Source organism: Mustela nigripes, chromosome 2 (genome assembly GCF_022355385.1).
Source record: "Mustela nigripes isolate SB6536 chromosome 2, MUSNIG.SB6536, whole genome shotgun sequence".
Lineage (NCBI taxonomy): Eukaryota > Metazoa > Chordata > Mammalia > Carnivora > Mustelidae > Mustela > Mustela nigripes.
The window spans coordinates 26,417,486-26,432,458 of NC_081558.1; the positions used below are offsets into that span (position 1 = coordinate 26,417,486).

General features: G+C 49.0%; 1 protein-coding gene across 1 annotated transcript in view; it reads left to right on the forward strand.

The window, feature by feature from the left end:
* Positions 1–14,973, forward strand: part of FLNB (filamin B) — a 146,430-nt gene that overhangs the window by 47,161 nt on the left and 84,296 nt on the right. The window contains 1 exon segment of the mRNA XM_059390036.1: positions 12,895–13,143. Coding sequence (XP_059246019.1) covers positions 12,895–13,143 — 249 coding nt within the window.

Genomic DNA, 14,973 nt, shown 5'->3' on the forward strand with positions numbered 1-14,973 from the left:
TGTGGCTAGGGCGTGGCTGTGGATAGGCGGTGTGTGTCACTCGCTTGTGCCTCAGGGATGTTGGAACTTGTTCCCCTTTCAGTAGAGAAGCTGAGCTGCTCTGTGCCTGGGCTGTTTATTTTACTGCTGTGGCCGGTGGCCGTGGCCGGTTTATCGTGGGACAGAGTTCAGGGACACAGTGATAAATCTCTTCTAGGAGGATGATGTAAGCCTCAGCCCTGACTTCCTCCTCGGCTTCTGCGGGTTTGGAAAGCCTTTGCAAATAGTATTCTGTCCGGGTGTGAGCCTCTAACTTGCAGCCCCATCCTGGTCTCCAGGTGGAGTGGTCTGCAGCAGGTTCTGGAGCCGGAGGGGCGAGATTCGAATCCCACTCCTCCACTTACGAGCTGTGTGACTTTGGGCTTGGTTTATCCGCTTACTAGTTTTTTGTTGTTGTTTTTTAAGATTTAAAAAAAAAAAATTATTTGACAGAGATCACAAGGAGGCAGAACAGCAGGCAGAGAGAGAGAGAGAGGAGGAAGCAGGCTCCCTGCCGAGCAGAGAGCTGGATGCAGGGGTTCGATCCCAGGACCCTGAGATCATGACCCTGAGCCAAAGGCAGAGGCTTTAACCCACTGAGCCACCAGGCACCCCTGCTTACTAGTTTTTTAATCTGGAAAACGGGACTATCGGGTCCTTCCAGAAGCAGTAGTGAGAATCCAGTGGGGTCATTGCACTGGGCCTGGGCCCTCGGTCCTCACATAAAACTGAGTGCAGAGCCTCTGTGTCTTGGGAAGGACACTGTCAGGTAGAAAGAGATCAGGACGGTGGAGAGTTGATTTTTTTTTTAATGGGGTTGGATTGTTAAGCCTGCCCAAAGGCAACCAACCCGACTCCCATCTTCTCACAAAGTCATTGTGAACAACTTCCACTCATCCTACGAGCTGTATGGAAATGGCAGAGGCCATCTTCTGAGGCAGGGGGGCTTGTCCAGGAGAGAGAGAGAGAGTGTGTGTGTGTGTGGGGGGGGGGTGTGCTAAAGACTGGGAAGGCATCTGGATGGCCCGTCTATGACAACTGAGCAAGAAGTGGTCACCAGAAGGACATCTGCCCCATCTTGGAAGGCCTCCACGGATTTTTTGGTCCCTTGTTGACAGGGGACAATAAACATTGTGAGAATCGTATGTAGTGTACAAAGATAAGACTGACTCCCTCACACTCCCCTTCACCCCTTTCCCTGTTCCTCTACCCAGAAGCAGATGCAGTTGGTGAACAGTGTCTTATCTTTTCTAGAGGTATTCTGTGCCCATCTGAATGCAATCATGCCTGTCTCTGTCTTCCTCGTTACTCATATGCAAACCTACGGCACACATAGCTTTCATCATTTGATAAACCCTGTCACTTTTTCCCACATCAGTGCCTCTAGATGCCGACAGGCAATTTTGTTCAGTGAGGAGTTCCTTCACATATACTGTTTCTTTCTTTGGGGAGGTGTATGTCACAATTTATTGTAAAAGTAGCACATGTAACTTAAACTGAGAAAAGAAATTCAGACAATATGGGAGTATGTCACAACAATAAAAGAGAAAGCTCGTCTTTTGCAATCACCCCAAGTCTTCTTCCCAGGGAGAGCCAGTGAACACAGTTGGGTGTGCAAGCTTCCAGATTTTTCTGTTCAGATGCAGAGTCACGCCTTTTCCAAAACAGAATTGCACATTCTATGCTTTGCTACAAATGGTCGTGTTCCTTAATGTATCACAAAGGCCTGTCCCTATTGGAACAAACATATCTTTCTCATTCTTTTTGCAGTGGAATGTTCTGTATTTATTTAACCATTTATTCCCCGATAGGCATTTCCTTTTTTTTTTCCCCCCCTTCGGTTTTACTCCCTCATTGTGTGATGGTAATGAACTGTTTTCCTGTTTAAAGATCGCTTTAGTATCCCCTCCCCCCATTAGAGAAAGGAATCCCGTTAGGGAACTTTCTTGAATACTTTGTGCTTCACATTGAATTTACTGACCTTGCATTTACTTTCCTGTCAACGGTGGCCCGAGCTGGCCCCTGCAGACTGCTCAGGAATCTGCTGGAGGAGTTGGGGTGGCCTGCAGATTCTAGCAAAGTGCAAGTTCATTCAGGCAGCTCACTGAGCAGAGAACATCTTGATTCTATCAGCCTTAATCCCGGGTCCCTGATGGGGGCTGGCTCTTGTGGTCGTTAGCAGATGGAATGCTCGTCTGTGTTGGAAGGCACAGTTCTGGGGTCTTTGGCTCTGGGGAGTCCTGAACCAGAATTGAATGGCATTGAATCTTTCACGATATTAATGGGGCACTGTGAGTCCTTGAACTTGTGTGTGCTTGTAATGTTACAGTAATAACAGTAGTGGCTGTCCTGGTCTCTGCTGATAGGGGAGACCCCTCAGAATGCAGAGCACTACCTGATGTACAGTATTGTCTGCCAAGCACTTCACATGGTGAGTTCGGTTCTGACTCTGAGCCTCCAGGTGACCCATCGCTGTCCCACGGTCACTCGCTAGCCAGGCTCGGGAGGGAAATCAGGCTTCTCTGAACCCTGACTGCCCTGTGACTGACCACGTCTGTGTCCCTGGCCCCTGGGTTACCTGGCTACCAAAGATTTTAGCAAGGGAGCTCCCCTTTGTCTGAGTGGGTTCTGTCCTGCCCCACACTCTTTATCGGGGGATATTGGTGGTGTAGAACGCCACCTACAGGGAGGACCCTGGGTCTGGGCCCAGTGGACTCTGTTGTGGCACAGTGGATGTGTGTCCAGAGGCCTCCTCATGTAATTCTGGGTCGAAGATTCAAATTTGGGGGTACAAACTCGCCAGTGGGGCAATTGTCTGAAAAGTGCCCATACAGGTAAAGCCCCTCCCTGTATCTGTCCTTCGAGAATTTCTCTTCTCCCAACCTCATCCTTTTTCTGTTGGTAATGATGGGAGCCAGCAGTTATAAATTATTTGGAATTTCCCTCAGCTTGGTTCCTATTCAAGACTTTAAATTGGGAGTTTTGTTCTATTTGTGACTTCACAATCTTTGGGCAGGCTGCCATTTCTAGAACAGGCTTACATGAGTTGTAACATGAGGTGAGCTGTGGGGGTGGGGTGGGGGGGATGCAAACTGATTTCTCCCCTTTCAAACCAAGGAAACCACCTTGATCATCATCTTCTTCTTCTTCTTCTTTTTTTAAGATTTTATTTATTTATTTGATAGAGAGAGACACAGCGAGAGAGGGAGCACAGCAGGGGGAGTGGGAGAGGGAGAAGCAAGCTTCCTGGGGAGCAGGGAGCCCAATCCAGAGCTAGATCCCAGCACCCTGGGATCATGACTCAAGCTGAAGGCAGTCGCTTAACAGCTGAGCCACCCAGGTGCCCTTACCTTGATCTTTTTTGTACCAATGCTCAACTTTTATATGTTAGCAGTGGAGGGATGAATACCTGTCCTAGTCATCAACATTATTATTTACCTTTTACTCTTAATTATAAAAGGGAAAAAAAAAACGACTTCAAGAAATATATCTTAGCATGAAAGACAAAAGGCAAGAAGAGAAATTTTTTTTTCTTTTTTCTCTTTAAAAGATCTTTAGTGTCCGTGCCTGGGTGGCTCAGTGGGTTATGCCTCTGCCTTCAGCTCAAGGTCATTGTCTCAGGGTCCAGGGATCGAGCCCCACATTGGGCTCTCTGCTTAGCAAGGAGCCTGCTTCCTCCTGTCTCTCTGCCTGCTGTTCTGCCTACTTGTTCTCTCTCTCTCTCTGTTAAATAAATAAATAAAATCTTTAAAAAAAAACTTCGATGTCTTGCCCTGGGGCAGGGTTGCAGGAGTGGGGGGTGATTAGGGGGGTGGCGGATGGTTTTCATTATAATAATGTTGTCTTCTCTTTGTAGAGCATTTTAAAGCCAATTTAACTTATTGTCCTTAGATAAAAATACAATATGTAGCCAGCACAGGGCCTGGCATTTGGTAGGCATTTGTATTTGTTGGGTATGAGACCAGATGAATAGAACAAATTGAGCTTTCATGTAGCCAAGTGACCCTAATTTCTATTTTCCAGAGAAATGATAGTCGAGCAGGTTTGAGGAAATGAGAGACGAGCTGTGTCTTCTGCCATCCTCCCCAACTTCCCATGCTGAGCAGGAGGGCCTGTGTGGCGGACCTCCCAGAATCCTGGGACATTGGAATCCCCAGTTCCTAGGGTGTAGTAGAGGCTGAGTCATGCCTGAGACACGGGGACTGAAATAATCCATGTCTGACTCCTGCTTGCACCACCCAGGCCTGGTGCTGTCACTTTCTGTGCTGTCTATCCACATTTTACTGCCAAAATCTTGACAGTTTTGGACTGTGGGAATGACTGGGGCAGTTACGGGGTCAGAGGCCTTGCCTGGGGTTCCCCTCCCAAGGCCACGGCTCACCGGCATTGGGTCCCAAGTGTGTGTCCCCTCCTCATCAGTGAAATGTGTGTCCTGTTCCACTCAGCGAATGGAGTGGTCAGTGTGCATTCAGGGAAGTAGGGAGGTTTGGGCTCGTGCAACAGAGAGAACTGGGTTTAAATGTAGGTTCTTCCTCTGTGTTACTTTTGGCCAGTGCCTCTGTGGCCCTCTGTCGTCTCATGTGTAAGATGAGATGAACCATAAAGCTGCCCTAGTGGAGTCACAGGGAGGGTCATGGAAGGTGCTGCATGTGGCACAGGGCTGGGCCCAGGGGTCAGGTCTGGAAGAGAGGGAGCTGCTGTCACCATATGATTGTTCTTGATGTCAAGAGGGGAGGGGCTTAGCCATCTTTCCCAGCGTGGTTCCTCCTGCGGTCACACTCTTTCTCCAAGGGTTCCCCTGTGGGCTGGGCTCCTGTGCACAGGGTGAGCCGTGAGCTGTGTTTCCAGTGAGGGGGCCTTGCCACACGACAGACTGAGCTGCAGGACTGTTTCAGGTGAGCCTGAGCTGGAGTCAGAGCCGATACCTCCATTCACAGCCCGCGTTTATTACTTCAGCTGGCCATGTTCTCAGAGTTGTGGTGGCTGGAAGCGAGGAGTGAGAGACAGACCCCGCCATGCTGAGAACTTGGGAGCTCACACTGGGGTTTCCTGGTGCCTCCCAGTGGCTGGACTCCAGGCTCTTCCACTCCCTGTCCAGGCTCAGGGATCCCTGGGGCCCTCATCCTACTACTCACTTAGGAGGCCTGTGGCTTCGAGATCAAAAACCTAGTGTGCCATACATTGCTTTGACCGTTTTGGAGTGTCTTGTCTTTTTTTCCTTCTTTCTTTAATCCTTATAACAAGGCTAGAATCCTTGTCCTCACTTTTTAAGGCTGTCCCAGTCATACTGGTTGGAAGGGACTTACTAAGTTCTAGGCCCATTCATATGCCTATTTCATTTTAGTCCTGTGTGACTTTGTCCCTGGATAGAAAGTAATTCCCAGAAGTGGTAAGCACTTTTCAAAAGTGGCATTTGGAAGCCCGCTCGGGGATGCAGTTGCACATTTTGAATAAAGAATGCCTCTTAACCAGAAAATCTGAGGTTTGGGATAAATTAGGAAGCAAGACACTGTCGTAGTATCTGTGATCTGAGTGTCCACCAAAAACTCTTCACCAAAATAAAAGTAAGGTATTTATGAAATAATTTGTTCCAATTATTCCAGGCAAAAGTTGTCCAGCTAGTGAGAGAAAACAGAAGGAATAGTTGGCAAAGTAGGAAATTTGAAGTCTTAGGTTATGCATAAGGAATGTGTTATGGGCCTATAGCAGAAATCTCAAATCAGGGATCTGGCAGTGTTTACTTAGTTCTGTTGTAGAGACCCAGCCACTGCTCCCCATGCCGTGCCCAGGGCAGGCATGGCTAATCTGCACAATTCTGCCTCCTTGAGCCTCCATTCCCTGTGCCTGTTCAGGACAGAGATCGGGAATCAGTTTTCTCTCCTGCTGACCCCAGATAGGGCCTCAGAATCTTTCTGATTCTGAGCACACTGAGAGGGTCTTCACTTCACATGCCGATTCCGTTTGCCACCCCTGGTCTATGGTATCATCCCTTGAAAAATTAACTAACTTAAAAAGGTCTTCCACATGGACTCTTTATTAACGGAATCCTGACATAGTGACGTGTGAAAGCTATTAACTCAGACAGCTCCTTTGTCATCGTTGAGAGTTCCTGAGTTAGAAGAAGGATCGGAAATCCAGCTGACCCGAGTACCTCAATCCACACTTATTTCATTGTGGTCTGTGACTCCAGGGCCTCAGGGCCCAGAACATCCTTTTGTTAGAGTTCAACAGCTGTAACAGAGATTGAAAAACACCGACGACAAACCCCAAATACGGGGACTTTTTTCAGTCTTCCAGTTGTCAGGACATCCTAATCTGGGACCCAGGTTCCTTCTATCACCTTGGCTGGCCTCCCTGAGGGCAGGTCAGAGCTAAGTGACGGTCACGTCAGAGGCTCTGGCTGGCCATAGGAGGGAGCGCTTGGAGGAGGCACCCCAGCCCATGGGCCCTAAAGTGTTAGCGCACTTCCCTCTGCTCACCGTCCATTGGCGGAGCAGCCTACCGCTGAGCTGCAAGGGAAGCTGCGGAGGGACGTCCAGCTGGCAGCTGCATGCCTGGGAGAACGGGCAGAAGGATTTTGGTGGCCTTCACCGCAGAACCCCTCAACCATCGGCAGTATGAGTGACCTTGTTGTAAGTCTGTCTTTCCTTGGGATGGGTTCAGGCTGTAGATGAAGCCCTGAGCAGGAGAGATGCTGGCCTGGCCCCTTCATCCTGCCCAGAGCCGTCTGGGCAGGTACATAGCCCTGCCGGGGTACATACAGTCTGCCACCCACTGTACGGATGGAAGGACTGTTGGGCTCCCGGAAATGCACCCTGGCGCTGGACAGCGGACTGAGACGGCCCTCCTCACCGTGGCCTCAGGAACAGGTGGCAGCTGAGAAACTGAGGACCATGGTAAACTGCCTTCTTTCAGTTGAGGGTGTCCTCTTGTTTGCACAGCTGAGGCCAACAATTTAGCCGCAGTTGGTTGAGGCTAGGGAGGAATGAAGGATGGGGAGAAACCGTAAAGCCAATCCGGGAGGCCCGTGAGCCCCAGTTCCACCACCTGGCTCCTGGGCCCAGGTGCTGTGAGCCCTGCCGTGTGGGGTTACCGTGGGGCAGCCCCGCACAGGATGCCACTGTGGTTGGCTCACCCAAGCTGTCAGGGCTGACAGGAAACCCCAGGGCAGACGTGGAAGTCACCACCTTAAACGGCTAAGCTTTCACTTTTTCCTTCAGCCTTTGTTCTTTTTGGGTCAAGGTTGATAAAAGCATGTTGAAGTCAGGGGTGTAAGAATAATAGTAATAATACCAGCATTCAGTGCCAGCTGAGAGTGGGGGGGTGGTCTGAGTGCTGGAGACGTGTGACCCCATGTGTAGGCTTCCCAGCCCCTCTGTACTCCTACTCCAGCATTGTCCCCAGCTTCCAGGGAAGGTCACTGAGGCACTCTGGGATCTGATCACTTGGCCACAGCTCTATGGCCAGTATAGTGCTGCTCACCGCCGCCCCTCCAGCCGTCTTCCTGTGCCACATGCTCTGTTGCCTGCTGGGAGTGCAGAGGTGGTTACCATCAGGAGCAGGTTAGCATTCGGTCTGAAAGACTGTATGTGGACTTCTGCATCCACTCAGTGAGGGCAGCTGTGTCTCAGTGAGCACCCAGCGGGGAGGGCTGTGCATGTGGCAGCCTGGCCCCAAACAGCCAAGTATCCATGCTTCGGGGAGCAGAAGAGCCTATTCCCACCTTTGCAGAGCCGGTGCTTTGAGCAGGGGAGGCCGATGCAGCCATTCCACTGGAAGAGGAGGGCACGGTGGACCAGGGACCTATTTCAGGGTTGCAGAGTTGGATGTAGAAGAGGCATTAACCAGGTCAGCAGAGGTGGGGAAGGAGTCCCAGAGTAAGCCTGCGTGGAGGCTGGAGATCAAGTTTAACCCAAGGTTAACCCCAGGTTAACCCCTGGGGCAATGTGACATTGGGAAGTCAAGAAGGGGCCAGACCCCGGGCTCTTGTGGGCTGCTATCTGTAAGGTGTTCTCTTTCAGGGAGGTCTGATAAATGATCCATAGTTGGGTTCCTTGGTGGTTCTTGGTTTCTGTCTGGGGATCTCAGGCCGTGTGGGTCTCCCTAAAGCACTCAGCCAAGAAGGGACCCCTGACACTGACCTCATGTGTCCTGAGTTCACCGCAGTGTGTGGGTCAGCTTCCTCCCAGTACAGGAGATCAGGGACCTCAGAGACTCATGACCCTTGTAATGAATTGCTTAACCCAGGGAAGTGACACATGGAATACCTCATCCTCCTCTTAATTCACAAAGTACTGTCTCTCCTTTCATTTCCTGCTTGCTTGCAAACCTGGGATTTAGCTTCTGGGCTTCCGGCTTTGTGGAAGTGTGTTGGGCACACAGCTGGTACTCAGGTATGAGGTGAAGGAGTAAGGAAGGGGAGGGAGGTATTGTTCAGCACCCGCCCTGTACCTGGCCTTGTGCTTAACTCTTGATGTTCTGTAGCCCAGCGAGGATGGATGGGTTGTTCAAAGTGACATGTCTAGTTGAGTGGCTGGTTCCAGCCATTGTGCCCCACGGCTTCTCTGAGAGTAACAGAGGTGAGAGGGTGGGGAGCAGCGTGTGTGGCAGACCCTTCTCCGGATGGCACAGTCATAGTTGGAGCATGGCCTGCGTGCTCTTCCCCAAGAGGAGTTTTTCTGAAACTTCGTCTCCCGTGTGGGCTGTTACTCACCTAGTAGCAAGTTGTTCTGTTGTGGCTAATGGAGGACCTGTTGTTCTGACTCAGGAGAGCAAAACTGTGGGATGGTGTTCTCTCAGGCCTCTTCTGGCCCCCCACTACACTGCCCTCAGTAATAGGGTAGGCCGGCATGGGGACTGTGGCAGGCACGCAGGTAGTTGCTTGGACACTGCCCTCCTGATAGAAGAGAAGGAAAGATCACCATCGCCCTTCTGGGAGGATCTTGTCTACACAGTAGATGTTTCCACAGTGCTTCCAAAGACGCCTAAAAATAGCTGGTTTCTTCCCCCATAAATGTTGCCCATTCCCAATTGCTGCTCAGGGAGGACTGGGGAACCTGTGTAGAGAAGGTACGCGGAAACATTCCGTCCTGGAACTTGCAGTAGCTCAAATTAACTTACTAGCTATTAAAAAAAAAAAAAAAAAGCCACGGCCCTCCGTTGGAAGCAATGCTGGGTGATTTTAAGTAGTTCCAGAGGGGGTGTGTGGTTTGAGGGTCATGCTGTCCAGAGCCAGGCCCAGTTCCATGGGAATTGGGATTGGTTGGATCTGGGGAGGGGAAACCTGGGGCCAGATTCCAACCCACCGGCAATCTAAGTCGATTCTAGGAGGTCCTGCAGGGGTGGCAGGCGTTGGCTTATTATTTTATTCCAGAAAGAGTCTGTCAATCAGGTGGAATCCTTCCAGGGAGGCTTCCCGCTGACCTGGCCTTTTCCTCTTTTTACATTTCTGTTCCATGTTTATCCCCGACATAAACATCACAGAGCGCACACACATTTGAAAAACCCGTCGTCGGCTATGATGGTCCGATGTCGACACTGGGATGCTCTGTAGCATTTCATTTTCAAGGCGCTGGGAGTCTCCTGTTTCATGTGGGTGGGAAAGGGGGGGACCTTTTGGGCAAGCTGCCATCTTTTTATTGTTCCAAGAGTTCGGTAAAGCATTTGAACCTTCACCTGTCAAAATCACTTTTGGAGCGAGGACTGTTCTTTTCTCCAGCTTCTTAGACTAGCAGAACAAAAGTATCATTTATCCCAATGAGACCTTAATGGGGGCTTTCCCGTTTGGACACCCACCTTGAATTCATTGGAAACAGAAGTTCTGGGCATTGTATTTTTCATACATTTGGCTCAGACTTTTACTGGGTCATATTTCCCCCCAAATCTTTTTCGAAAAAGACTCCTGTCTCATTCCTTTAGACCAACACGTGTAATATAAGCTGGGTAAAAATAGAGCAAGCTGGTTTTGTGTTTTGATTTATGGATCAGTTCTGTAAGTTTACATTTGAAAGGCATTTAACACATAACTCAGGAAAGCTGAACTTTGCTGTCTGATGCTTGTGTCTGGGTGAGACTTGTAGGCCCGTTCTGATTCTGCCTGGTGCAAGACCAGACCCCACGTGGTCCACCACTGGTACCTAACAAACAGTAGTGTGCGCACACTTGGTGTTCTTCCTGCCCCTGCCCCCCACCCTTCTGAGGACTGTTCTTCTCCCTGTAGTTGTAGCTGGCATGGAAAATTGTTTGACCTGGAATTTCTTAAAGTTGGTAGGTAGTAACTCCGTAATCAGCAGCACTTCAAAGACAACCTTATAACAGGACATCTAATCAGAAAAATTCCATTACGGTGGAGGGCTGTCACCTGGAGAAACATATAGTCAATAAGGTGGGATGCATTCCTTGGATGTCCAAGTTCTGTGCCTGGTCAAACGTTTTGTGCATCTCATTGCTACCTTATTGACCACAGGACCTCAGAGGCAGAGGGCGCTTCACGGCCAACAGAACGGGGCCTCGCCCTGAGAAGGCTTCTCTACTTGCTTTAATCTTCTGCTGCTGCCATCCTGAAATTTGTAATACTTTTGGACAAGGAGTCTTGTATTTTCATTTGTTGCTGAGCCCCTTGAATTACATGGACTGTCCTGCTTCAAAGTTATTTATACAATTCATTACATAGAAAATCTCTGGGCGCCTTAACTTTGAGTAAGGATTGCTCAAATTTAGATTGTCTTGGGACACTTGGCTGGCTCAGCGTGTCTGCCTTGGGCTCGGGCCATGATCCCAGCATCCTGAGATCAAGTCCTGCATCGGGCTCCTTGCTCAGCAGGGAGCCTGCTTCTCCCTCTGCCTGCTCCTCTCTCTCTCTGACCAAAAAAAAAAAAAAAAAAAAAAAAAAAAAAATTAAAAAATCTAGACAGTCTTACCAGCCAGTTCATGATAATCTTTACTCTGCACAGTTTTACAAGATCCAGTTTTATTATGATTAAATCTGCAACCATAAAGCTACCTTTGGTTTTTGTGGGTTTGGGTGTGCCCTATTACGAGGTTCGTTTCTTGTAAGAGGACTAACAATAAACAGGTTAATTTAAAAAAAGAAAAAAGCCTCCAGGTTTTAAGTGGTGAGCCGTTTATTTCTTATGAGCATGTGTGTATTTCTCATGTGGTCGTAGCTGGGTTTCATGAAGTGCAATCTGGCGTGTGTTTGACCGACATGCAGGTGGTTTGTGGGGGATGGGATAGCTCCAAGATGACAGAGGCCCAGTTGCAGGGGCTGGTAGTCTGGTGGGCTCTGGGGGGGCTCGGAGGCTTGGTTTTCATCTTGAGAGGGCCCTGGCACAGTCACCCACATGCTGATGGGAGCAAAGCGCCACCCACTGTTGGATCTGGCCCTTGAATGAGGAGTCCGAGGTTGTCCCAGAGGAGGGCGTGGTTGAAGGGTCTTTTCATCAAAGGGAATACAGAACACATGGAGAGATCCGAGGGGTTCAAAGCAGGATGTGGTCCAGGAGTGAGGGGTCTGTGTGTCTGCAGTGTGAACTGTGGTGGGTGGGGGTGACAAGGGTGAAAAAGCAGGCTGGCTTTGGGGGTTCCGAGGGTGCTGTATGTGTAAGGAGTTCAACTGTGGGCAGTTGGGACCATTGGTGAATTTGGAAGCACCGTGGTACCTGACCAGAAAGATAGTTCTTCTTTTTTAAAATTTTATTTATTTATTTGTTTGTCGGGGGGCTGGTGGTGGAGAGAGCACAAGGAGGGGGAGGAACAGGAAGAAGCAGGCTCCCCATTGAACAAGGAGCACCATGTGGGACTCAGTCCCAGGACTCTGGGATCATGGCCTGAGCTGAAGGCAGATGCTGAACGACTGAGCCACCCACACGTCCCATGAGCAGAAAGATAGTCTAAGGTTATGCAAACAGGGTTCAGTTTCATGGCTGTCGAGGATTCGGGGTGGAGGGGGGCCCATATTTACTAGGAAGGTGGAGAAAAGGATTTGCCAAGAGATGTAGGTAGAGAGGGAATTGATGTATTGTAGAAACAACCACCTGGGATTTAAAGAAGTCTAAGATGGCTCTAACGTTTGCAGTTTGGGGTCCTGGTAGAATTGGGGATTGCAGCAGGGGAGTTTGGTGGGGAAAGGGTGAAGGAAGTTGGGGAGGTGGGTGAATGCTTAGCAGGGGAGGTGTGTGGGAGGAGGTAGAGGGGAGAGATGGAGTAGATAGGAAGGGAAGTGTGGGGAGAGGCAGAGGGATGGGATAGATAGGGGAAGTTGGGGGATGGTAGAGGAGGAGAGAATGAGAGAGATTTTGTTGATAATGTTTGGGTTTTGATGGATGTAGGTAGAGGTTGGAAAGAGGACAGAGGATAGAGGGCCACAGAGAAGCCAAGGGAGTAGAAGGTAGAAACCAGCAGCACTGAGATTCCTAGAAGATCCCTAAAGGGGGCCTGGGTTTGGCAGAGAGAGGAAAGTGTAATGCATTTTCATGTACACAAGATCCAGTGACACTGAGAAACATTTTGGAATCTCACTTTCTATCTATTCCCATCCTCAAGTATTCTGAAGCAAATTCTAACATTACAACCTTCCTTTTTTCTTTTTTTAAAATTTTATTTATTTATTTGACACAGAGATCACAAGTAGGCAGAGAGAGAGAGAGGGGGAAGTGGGCTCCCTGCTGAGCAGAGAGCCCAATGCGGGGCTCGATCCTAGGACCCTGAGACCATGACCTGAGCTGAAGGTAGAGGCTTAACCCACTGAGCCACCCAGGTGCCCCTAACACTACATCCTTTCATTGTGAAATGGTTGTGCGTGGTTCTCTAACAGATAAGAATTTCCTTGACAGCCCAGAGGAATGTGCCATCTCAAGCCTGTGCCTCTCTCCCCAGATAGCAAAGCCATTGTGGATGGGAACCTGAAGCTCATCTTGGGCCTGGTGTGGACGCTGATCCTCCACTACTCCATTTCCATGCCCGTGTGGGAGGATGAAGGGGACGATGATGCCAAGAAGCAGACACCAAAGCAGAGGCTGCTGGGGTGGATTCAGAACAAGATCCCCTACTTGCCCATCACCAACTTTAACCAGAACTGGCAGGATGGCAAGGCTCTGGGGGCCTTAGTGGACAGCTGTGCTCCAGGTAAGTGTCCGAGGCCTTCTCTTCAGGATGGGGGTTTGTGGGCCTCCAACTTCTTGGCTTCCCATTGGGAAAGCTGAGTTTGCTGGGATTGGTGTATTCTCCTAGTTTTAGCCCCCTGTAAGAGCAAAGGGAACTAAAAATGGCTCTGTTTATCTTCTAGGTGTATCCATGGACTTTCTGAACATTGAGCTCAGTTATTTACCCAAATTCCCAATGAAGTTCTTGGAGCGGGCCTTGGTTTAGCTTTCAGATCCAAAGTCCCGCTTCTTCCCACAGTTGGTGCCGGATTTCCCATTGACTTTAGCAGAAACACGTGGCTCTGTTAGTTGACTTGGCATGAAAATCCAAAAACTTCCATTGAGTGGAAAGTACCCATTTTTACCGACTGCTGGGTTGACCATGTATGGCTTTCTCTCCACCCTTTTCTTTCTGCGTTGCTATGAAATAGTGTTTGTTCAACATCCAGTTGGAGGTTTTCCCACCCTTTGCTGAGTGGTTGAGCGTACACCAACGTAGTAGTTATCCTCCCTGGAGCATTTAGATTGATGGGTAGAGTTTGCTGGTACAGAGTCAAGAGAATAACCAGTCCGTCTTTATATGCACCACCAGAATTGTTTCTAATAAAAAATTTACTCTAATAATCATATTTTCCATTTATGAAAACTCCATATATATGCTGTTCACATTCATTTTTAGTAAGCTAGTCGTTCTTACCATGCTGTGAACAGAGCTGGCTGGTCTGTATTGGATAGGGAGGGAGGACGGACTCCAGGCCTCACTCTTCCTGTAAAGGCGCTCAGCTGCTGTTATCCAGAACGAAGTCAACAGCTCAGCCTTAGTTTCCTGGCACCTTCTTCATTGCTTCCACCTATGGACACATTTTAAGATACCTCTTCACCAGTTTGAACCGGTGCATGTTTACTTCAGTCCTATACTTCTTGTGCTTACAAAGGTTTTTCAGATGATTCTATGTTTGGGCTTTTGGGTGTGTGGATTTTTGAATTATACAGATGCTAGATAGTCTTTTTAGATATATCTAGGAACCGGACTGTGATACTGTGACTTAGAATAAGAAATGGATATTGGGGTCTTTGTCCCTTTCTTGGCACAGAGCTCCAAAAACCCTTGGAATTTTTTAAGTGATAAGAGCCATGATAATGGTTTCTTTCAACCACACCTGAGTTTGTGTTAATGAGATGACTTTTGGACAGCCCCTAAGCATGGGATGGGGCCAGGAGAACCAAGCATGTGATTACAGGGTTTGAGCTTTTGGTCCCATCTCTAGAGACCTCCAGGGAAGGGATGGGCTGGAGGTTGAGTTAACCACAAATGGCCAGTGATTTAATCAATCCTTGTCTACTTCACCTAATGAAGCCTCCATAAAATTTCTCCAACTATAAATTTTGGGGAGCTTTCGTAAACACATGGAGTTGCGAGGAGAGTGGTACACGCTGAGATGGGGTGGGTGCTCCACACCCCTTCTCCCATATCTTGCCATGGGCATTTCTTTCATCTGGTTGTCCTTGAGTTGTATCCTTTTATAATAAATTGGTAATCTAGCATTTAAACTGTTCTCTTGAGTTCTGTGAGCCACTCTAGTAAATGAGGTGAGGAAGAGTTGTGGGAACCTCCAATTTATAGCTGGTCTTTTAGAAGCGCAGGTGAGAACCTGGACTTGGAGTTGACCTCCGAAGTGGAGGAGGTGCTGGACCTGAAGGTGAAGGACCTGAGCCCTTCACCTGCAGGATCTGACTCTGTCTCCATGTAGATAATGTCAGATTTGAGTTAGTTGTAGGCTATCCAGCTGGTGTGAATCCTGCACATTTGGTG